The sequence below is a fragment of the Colobus angolensis genome, unplaced genomic scaffold (assembly GCF_000951035.1).
Source record: "Colobus angolensis palliatus isolate OR3802 unplaced genomic scaffold, Cang.pa_1.0 Scaffold64, whole genome shotgun sequence".
NCBI lineage: Eukaryota > Metazoa > Chordata > Mammalia > Primates > Cercopithecidae > Colobus > Colobus angolensis.
In genome coordinates, this window is record NW_012120043.1 from 127,573 (window position 1) to 136,866 (window position 9,294).

The window sequence follows — 9,294 nt, forward strand, 5'->3', positions numbered from 1 at the left end:
TCGCCAGGACCCGGGGGCTGACTGGGGGCCGGTGGGCGACCAGCAGGTGGTCACGGTTGGCTGATGGCCACTCCTGGCGCTCAGGCCCGCAGATTCCGGGAAGCAGGACTCCCAACCCCAAGCCCCGGCCTCCGTCCATCTGAAGAGGACCCCAGACCCCCACTAGCTGCCGGCGAGGAGCTTTCCCGACCAACGACGACGAATTAAATGATGGCAACAGTAATAAATGCAGCTGGGTTTATGATGGAGCGTTTCTCCCCTGGCGGGTCTCTGACTCTCACATAACCCAGTACCCAGGTCCTCCTGCAATTCCCAATTTGTAGATGAGGAAGGTGGGGGGGTTTCCTTCCAGAAACAAGGACCAAGCAGCTGGGACAGCTGGTCTCACTAAACGGGCAACCTCTCAGCAGCCCCCCAAGAAGCCTGGGAGGCAGCTGCTCCTTCATTTCACGGACACACGTTTACTGAGCACCCGCTTGATGCTGGACAGTGACCCGGCCCCCCGGGGACACAGCCGGGACGGAGGGAGGTGGCCCCAGCCCTGGTGATGCAGGGGCAGGGTGCCCACAGAGCACACAGGTGCAGCTCAGAACTGTAGGGGTGGTGACTCCTGGATCAGGAACACAGCAGGAAGGTGTGAGGCACGGGGCGAAGGGGAAAGGCACATCCGTGTGATTCACGGATGGAAAAACCCAGAGGGGGCAAGACCAGGTCCCAGGTTTCCTGGTGGTTCCTGAGACCACAGGGTCCCCCTTCCTGGGGCCCCGACCCCCCTCCTACCAGTTGCTGATGTGATCTGCCAGTCCCGGCCTTCACTGCTTCCTTCTTTCCGTCCCTCCCTGCCTCAGTTTCCTTTTCTGGAACCGACCTGAGCAGTTCCCAGCCTCCATGTGTATGGAGCCAGCAAGATAACGTATCACCAGGACCCACCAGGAGCCGGCGGACGCCTGGCACTTTATTGGATTATTGATTGTCCAGGAGCCTCCTGCATTCTGGGAATGTCCCCAAGTCTGGACGTGGCCCAAGCTGGGAGGAGCGGCTGCTGCCACAGTGGTAGAAGAGGGATCCGGGGGGGGCGAGGGAGCTGGGCTGAGGCCTCCCCACTCTCCACGTAGCCTTGAAGTGAGGGGTTAGAGTCCTGCCATCCAGAGGAGTAAAGTGAAACCCAGGGGAGCTGTGACCCCATCTCAGCTTTGTTCACCCAGCAAGCGTTGATCAGCCCCCACTTTGTGCTGGGTCAACCACGACACAGCCCTGAAGTCTGACGGGGAGGCAGACACCGAGAAATTCTCCCCTTCTCCGCAGCCTGGCAGGGCCCCCGAACCCCAGCTCCGGCCATGAGGAACACTCTGGAGCTGCTGTCCACCGCCCCTGCTGGGCCCGAGCCGGGAGGAAGGTCCTGGGGGTCTGTCCACCACCCCTGCTGGGCCCAAACCGGGAGGAGGGTCCTGGGGGTCTGTCCACCACCCCTGCTGGGCCCGAGCCGGGAGGAGGGTCCTGGGGGTCTGTCCACCACCCCTGCTGGGCCCGAGCCGGGAGGGGGGTTCTGGGGGTCTGTCCACCGCCCCTGCTGGGCCCAAACGGGGAGGAGGGTCCTGGGGGTCTGTCCACTGCCTCTGCTGGGCCCCGATCCTGGAGGTCTGTCCACTGCCCCTGCTGGGCCCGAGCCAGGAGGAGGGTCCTGGGGGTCTGTCCACTGTGGTGTCCCCAAAGCCCAGGCCAGCCATGTCTCCAATAAACATTTGCCAAACAAATGGGCGAACAGCGTCGCCACAATGGCCGGGAAAGTGCTGCTTCGGCAGGCCCTAGGGGAGGGCCCTCAGGAGCCACGGAGTCACCCTCCTCAATTGCAGACGAAGACAGCAGGGCCCGGGGAGGGAAGCGGACAGCGTGGGCCCGAGGAAGTGGCAGTGACCGGTCTCCTGACATCAGGCCAGCCCCAAGTATTGGGGGTTCGCTCTCCAGCACCCCTGCCCAGCCCAGGTGGGGGCAGACTCTCTCCTCCCAGCTGGGTTGGGGGATGAGGCACTGAGTTTACGCTGCGCCTGTTTCTGTGCTAAGGACACAAATCCAGAGCTGGTCAATCAGGGCTTGAATCGTGGCGCCAACACTTCCCACTGTGTGACGCTGGACAGGCATCCAGACCTCCACCTCTTCGGCAGCCCAGGGCATCACAGCATTGGAGGGTTAGGGTTCAACAGATCACGATGTGCCTACAGCTGCCCCACCAAGTGTGCGAGGCAGGTGTCAGTCACCATCTTCCTCAGACGCTTCTGCAGGTGAGGAAAGGGTCTCAGCCAGGGGGGAGCTGGCCCAGACCTCAAAGTGCACCCCAGAGCTCTGACCCCACCACAGCCTGGCTCGGCCAGAAGCCCACCCCATCCCATTTGGGGGCTGTGGAAACATAGGCCTGAAAAGTACCTGGGATGGGTCCTAACACCTGCCCTGTGGACAGATGCAGGCCCCACCCTGGGTGGGGCAGGGGCAGGCAGGCCGGGGCCTTCCGGCAGCTTAGCTCTGCGCAATCGGTGAGTAAACAGGAGCCTCTCCTGGTCAACAGAACCTTCTGCCTCCATCTGCAGCAGCCTCGCTGCAGCCCTCCAGGAATCGGAGGCCAGGAGGTTCAAGCTGGAGGAGGGGACCCAGGTGGTAGCGACCAGCCCCTCTCGGCCCTGAGTCGTGGCACCTCATGCTGGATGACTTTGGCCCTCCATCCCCACAGGTGGGGGCCCCAGCAGGGACGTGGGGCTTCCCAGAGCCAGGCCTGAATCCAAGGCTGTCCCACAGTGGCCTCCAGGATAACAGGCTTGGAGGATGTACAGGGGGATGGTTTAAAAAAAAGGAGGGGGGGCCTACAATCCGAGCTCCAATGCTGAGGAGGCCACTGGGTACCTGTACAGCTTGAAGACTTATCCTGGGAGCGTCAGGAAAGGGAGGGGACAGTGTAATAATAAAGCAATCCCAGGAGCAGGACTGCCTGTGAACTCCCAGGAGGGACTCGGCTGGTTCGTGCATCACAGGTTAGCCCAGTCAAGGGGCCCTGGAGGCCATCATCGCCCGTTTCCAGATAGGGACACTGAGGCACAGCGGAGTATCGTGGAGCACACAGAACTGGCTGACCTCCAGGCCTGCCACAGGCAGGGGGGTGCTCAGTAAGTACTAGCTGATACCCAGGGCATCCTGGCCCCTCCACAGCACCAGCTCATACCCGGGGCATCCTGGCCCCTCCACGGCAAGTCCTCCTGTCTCCTCGTGCAGGGGATTGAGTGCGACCCGGGGAAGGAAACAACTCATCCAGGCTCGCACTATTCAGAGGTTGAATGTGACCCAGGGTTCTCCTGCCTCCCACTCCAGGCTCAGCCTCCCGAGGAGTGGATGACTGACTTAATTATTCCAATTATTGGAAGTACAAAGGTAGGAAGGGGTAGGAGACAGGTGTGGGGACCCAGCTGGAGCCAGGCGTCTGGGCACCCAGACTCTTCCAGCCCAGAGAACAGGATTGAGAAATGGGGGCTCCCCAAAACCAGCTTCACCACCTCCCGGTGGGATGGTCTCGGAGGTCACCTCACCTCTCCAAGCCTCCGCTTCCTCATCTGTAAAGCGGGGAGAGTTTCAGCACCCAGAGTTCATGCCGCTCTTGGCTCATGTCCCAGCAGGTGCCAGTTTCTATTTACACAGGGACTTGGAAGAGGACAGACGGAGGTGGGGCATGAATGGGCAACCTGGGCCCGGGCCCCAGGGCGATGAATGAACGAATGAATGAATGAAGTGCATTTAGACCCTCTCCGTCCTATGCATCTCAGGAATTGGACACTCCTTAGTCCCCAACACTCCTCTGGTCCAGTGCCTCCTCCTTGCCCTCCCCTCCGTTCCTGTCCTGTTCCCAACAGTGTGCTTCCTGCTGGGAAATCTCATGGGGACTGTTATCGCCCCTGTGCTTCAAAGACCCCTGGCAGCTCTTCGTGGCACCAGGCCTCCCCCAAGCTCTGTGTCCTCACCCTGCTTCTGACCTCGCCTCGGCCACACTGGCCACCCTTCTGCTCCCTGAACATGCTGACTGAACACACCACAGGGCCTTTGCACACACCATCTCCTCTGCCCAGAGCTCTACCTTATTCACCCTCCAATCACCGTCCTTGTGTTGTTCCCACAAAGACACCCTCCTGGATTTCCTGGGATCTCTAAGCTCCAGGACGCACTCCTTTCCACAGTTGTTTTCTTGTTTGTTTTGAGATGGAGTCTTGCTCTGTCTTCCAAGCTGGAGTGCAGTGGTGCGATCTCAACTCACTGCAACCTCCGCCTCCCAGATGCAAGTGATTTTCCTGCCTCAACCTCCCAAGTAGCTGGGACTATAGGCGCCCGCCACCACGCCCAGCTAATTTTTGTATTTCCAGTAGACATGGGGTTTTGACATGTTGGCTAGGCTGGTCTTGAACTCCTGACCTCAGGTGATCTACCTGCCTCAGCCTCCCAAAGTGCTGGGATTACAGACGTGAGCCACCATGCCCATTCCACAGTTGTTATTGTATGTTGAGTGTTGATTTGCTGATTAATGTCACTTGGCCATTAACTCCATGAGGGCAGATGTGTCTTGGTCACTATTGCATCCTGTTTGCCTACCAGAGTTCCTGGCAGAGAAAAGATACTCAATGCAAGCATGCTGAAAGATGGTGGGTGGGTGGATGGATGGAGCAGTGAAAGGAATGAACAATGAATAGATGATGGATGAGCAATAGAGAGACAGGTGGATGGATGGATGATGAATGGATGGACATATGGAAAATGGATGGATGGAATAATGATGGAGGCTTAGGCAGATGGATGGGGGACCAGGTGGGTGAATGGATAGATGGATGGCTGGGTTACTGATGGGTGTAGATGGGGGGATGAATGGGTGACTGGATGGATGGTTGGATAGGTAGGTGGATGGTTGGATGGATGAGTGGGTTACTGATGGATGTGTAGATGGTGGATGGATGGGTGGATTACTGATGGATGTGTAGATGGTGGATGGATGAGTGGATTACTGATGGATGTGTAGATGGATGGATGGATGGATGGACAGATTACAGATTTACAGATGGATGATGTATGATGAATGGATGGATGGATGAGTGGGTTACTGATGGATGTGTTGATGGATGTGTAGATGGATGGATGGATGAGTGGATTACTGATGGATGTGTAGATGGATGGATGGATGGATGGACAGATTACAGATTTACAGATGGATGATGTATGATGAATGGATGGATGGATGAGTGGGTTACTGATGGATGTGCAGATGGGGGATGGATGCGTGGATTATTGATAGATGTGTAGATTGAGGATGAATGGGTTACTGATGGATGTGTAGATGGGGGATGGATGAATGGGTTACTGATGGACTTATAGATGGATGATATATGATGGATGGATGGATGAGTTACTGATGGATTTATAGATGGATGATATACGATGGATGGATGGATGTGTTACTGATGGATTTATAGATGGATGATATATGATGGATGGATGGATGGGTTACTGATGGATTTATAGATGGATGATATAAGATGGATGGACGGATGGATGGATGGATGGATGGATGGACGGATGAATGGGTTGCTGATGCATTTATAGATGGATGATATACGATGGATGGATGGATGGATGGGTTACTGATGGATTTATAGATGGATGATACACGATGGATGGATGGATGGCAGATGAGTGGGTTACTGATAGACATGTAGATGGGAGGATGGATGCATGGCTCTGTCTCCACATCTCTGAAATAAGAGATGTGTCATCGAAGCTCCTTTTGGGCCTGCCTTTGGAGAGCTCCAGTCCTAGTTAAGGACAAGCCAGAGTGGCTTTTTCTCCCCACACACACCCTTACTAGACCTGTCCCCCAGGGCAGGGGTAGGGCCTGCCGCCTGCAGAGAAAGCAGCCAGAGATCTTCGGCCCGTGACAGACGTGGGTCTGCAGGGATGTGGCGAGGCTGGGAACCTCTCTCCTGGAAAGAGGCTGTGTTGGTGGGAGGAGGAGTTGCGGGGGTCTCTTGGAGCCAGAGGCTCAGATACGACAGCAGGTCTAAGGAATGGAGTTAGGGTGCTTGAGCATGATTCTGGGCGTCAGGGAAGAGCAGGGGCATTGACGGGGTGTCTTGGAGAGAAGCCAGGACAACAGAAGAGCCCAGCCATCTGGGGCTACGCTGGGGGGAAAACAAGCAGCTCTTGTCTGATGTCCTGGGCTGTGTTGAAAGACAGGTTTGGCATTCGGGTGATAAACTAGGGTGCCTCCAAGGCGGTGAGAGAAGTGTTTAATGGAGAAGCTGAGGTGTGTTTTATCCTGGATAAAATGGAGGTCACCGAGAGAGATGCGGGGGCTGCTGGGCACAGGGTCACCCCACAGTCTGCCAGGTATGGGCACACGCGTAGCCCCGCCTCCCTTCTCTCCAAGTCCGGGCCCTCAGGGAGGACCCCTCAGCTCTCCACCTGGGCTGGGGTCCCAGCCCCAGCCCCACAAGGGCCCCCAGATACGCAGGCGGGCTCGTGCTCTCGTGGCTGTTCCCAGGTTTAATGACAAACCGATCCGAACATCTGGTCTAGATCCACAGCTGGGAGGGCGGGGTTGGGCGGAAGCTGGTGGGCACAGCCCAGGCTGGGCAGCCACGTCCTTCTCCCTGCTCCCAAGTGTAGGGGCCTCACAATATCAACTGTCTTGGAGCGGCCCGGCTACCCCGGAATCCCAGGTAACCTCAAGGCTGCCTCCACTTCCAACGCCAGCATGTGTCCTGGCCTGAGAACCCCAAAGCACCTTAACTGACCCCCATCAAAGATAACTGTGCACCCAGTTCCTCAGGTGGGAAAAGTAAGCCCAGCCAGGCCTGGAATCCGCCTCCTCCCCAGGGTCCTGGGAGCCCTGACTCTCCCGGGCATGAGACCGAACCAGCCAGGCGAGAGGGGGACGCACAGGCCGGGGCTCCCAGGCAGCGGCTGCTTCTGGATATATTTTCTTTAAAGGCGAGAAATGGTTCGGTCTTTGGTATGAACATCCTCACTCCAGGCAAAGGAGGGGGTGGGCAGGGGCCCCGGCAGGAGGAGGCTCTGCCCAGCCCGGGCCGGCTGGAGGGAGGACCATGCCAGAGGCTCATGCGAAGGAAGGAGAGGCAGCGGCGGTTCGGCCTGACCAGGATCCAGGAGGAGGGCTGAGAGCCCCAAGGCCACGACAGGCAGGAGCCGGGGCTGAGCACGGTCACCTGCGGGCAGAAAGAGAAGACGAGGTCAGGGCTGAGACGGTGGCTGCAGACCCGGGCTCCGGTGTCAGCCACACGGCTCTTCTGCCTGGCCATCATCTCCACGAGTGCCACAACCCAGGGCCAGCCCGGAGCTCCTCAGCTCGCACGGCTGGGGCGCCCGTGCAGGTGACCCGGGTCCTTGCTGTGGACCTAGGGAGGGCCTTAACCTCTCTGCTGTTTCCTCGCGTGCAAGCGAGAATGCCGACCCCGGTGCCTGTCTCAGAACCGAAGGGTTGAGCACATTCCTGGGACAGGCCAACTGCCTCCTGAGCAGGACTCATTACGCCTTCGGGGTTATTTCTGGGGTCACCAACGCCTTTCAGAGAGGACGCAGGCAGGGACCGGTTGGAACGGAGCACAGGAGCCCGCAGGCCGTTCCGGTGCCTCACGGGAGCCCCTTCTGGGTCCCCAAAGCCCCTCCCAGACCCAGAACCCCCTCGGCCTGCAGCCCGAGGCCTGGCTGGGGGCGGGGTGGAGGCCGCGGCCGCGTCGGGGAGGTGCCACCCAGGAAAGAGGAGGCAGGAAGGAGACTGTTGTCATGGGGACAGGAGAGCAGCCCGACCTGGCCCAGAAGCACAGCCCTTGGGGAAATTCCATGGCCCCCTCCCCCTGCTGGCCCTCCCTCCTCCCCCGCTGCTCTCAGCCTCCACTCCCTCCAGCCCCACAGCTGCACCTCTCCTGCCCCAACCTCACCCCCGAGAAGAGACCCTGAAATCACCCAGACCTGCCTGTCCCTCCCCCGTCAATGCCCCACCATGGGTCCCCTCCAGCCCCGCAGCAAAAGTGGAGGCCCAGGGCTCCGCAGCCCGGCCTGAGGTGTGGGCTTCTCACTGCCTGGGTTCACACGCCAGCCCCTGCCTGTCCCAGCCCACTGTCCTATCTGGCAGAGTCCACCCCCTCCTCCGGGAAGGGGGCCTGGACACCCAGCACGCAGCAGGGGTCCATAAAGACCAGGTGACGTCCATCCCAGCCAATCACAGCATTACCATGACGGCTGCACAGGGCCACTCTCGGGCACGTGCCCACCACAGCCAGTGACGTGTGTCCACACACGACCTGCAGACAAAGGCTCACGGTGGCCCAAACGCGGAGGCAGCCCCAACGTCCGTCAGCGGACGAATCAACAAAATGTGGCCCCGTCACACAGTGGGACATTATCCAGCCGTGAACAGGAGCCAGGCTCTGACCCAGGCCACAGCACGAGGCACCCTGAGGACGCCACGCTCCGTGAGAGAGGGCCACGCAGTGTGATCCCATTTCTAGGAAATGTCCAGGGCAGGCCCATCCACAGAGACAGGAGGCGGATGTATGGGGGTGGGGGCTGGGGAGGGGACAGGGAGTGACGGCTGGTGGGGACAGGGCGCCTTTCGGGGCTGACAGAATGTTCTGGAACTCGACAGAGATGGTTGCACAGCTTGGATGCTGAACACCCCTGAGTCGTGCCCTCCAGAGGGAAAGGCATGGCGTGTGAACCGGGTCTCAATCTTCAAATTAGAAAAGAATCGGGCAAAGGGGACCAGGCCGGGGGCCCACGGCGGCAGCCACACACCGGGCTCAGGGCTCCCGTGAGACCACGCCGCGCAGGTGCAGCTCGCTCTCGGCGGCCACGATGGGCTGCCCGTTCTGCAGGTGGTGGTCGATCAGGTGGCTGATGCTCTCAAACAGCACGTCCTTCGTCCGCACCTGCAGGACAGAGACCTCGGCATCAGCTCCCGGGAGCCGGCCTGGACCCGTGGAGTCGGAGATCGGCGATCTGGGGTCCCGCCGGGGAGCCCCGAGGGTGCCTGCGTGGATGAGTGGCCGGACCAGGGAATTCCAGGACGCCAGCCACAGGATCGGCCTCGGAATTCCAGAACCACACATGGGCACGGGGCTCTGAAACCCCCAGGGTTCTGGGGCCACGCTTCCTGTTGGGAGCTGAAGGGTGATCCCAGAGCCTGTGAATGTGACCTCATTTGGAAAAAGGTCCTTGTAGATCCACAGGTCAAGGGTCCTGGGACGAATGCGTCCA

General features: G+C 59.3%; 1 protein-coding gene across 1 annotated transcript in view; it reads right to left on the reverse strand.

The window, feature by feature from the left end:
- Positions 1–8,829: 8,829 nt before the first annotated feature.
- SHC2 (SHC (Src homology 2 domain containing) transforming protein 2) overlaps positions 8,830–9,294 on the reverse strand; it is a 27,720-nt gene continuing 27,255 nt past the window's right edge. The window contains exon 13 of the mRNA XM_011964084.1: positions 8,830–8,966. Within this exon, the coding sequence (XP_011819474.1) occupies positions 8,838–8,966 (129 nt within the window). The 3' untranslated portion in view covers positions 8,830–8,837. The remainder of the gene's footprint in view (positions 8,967–9,294) is intronic.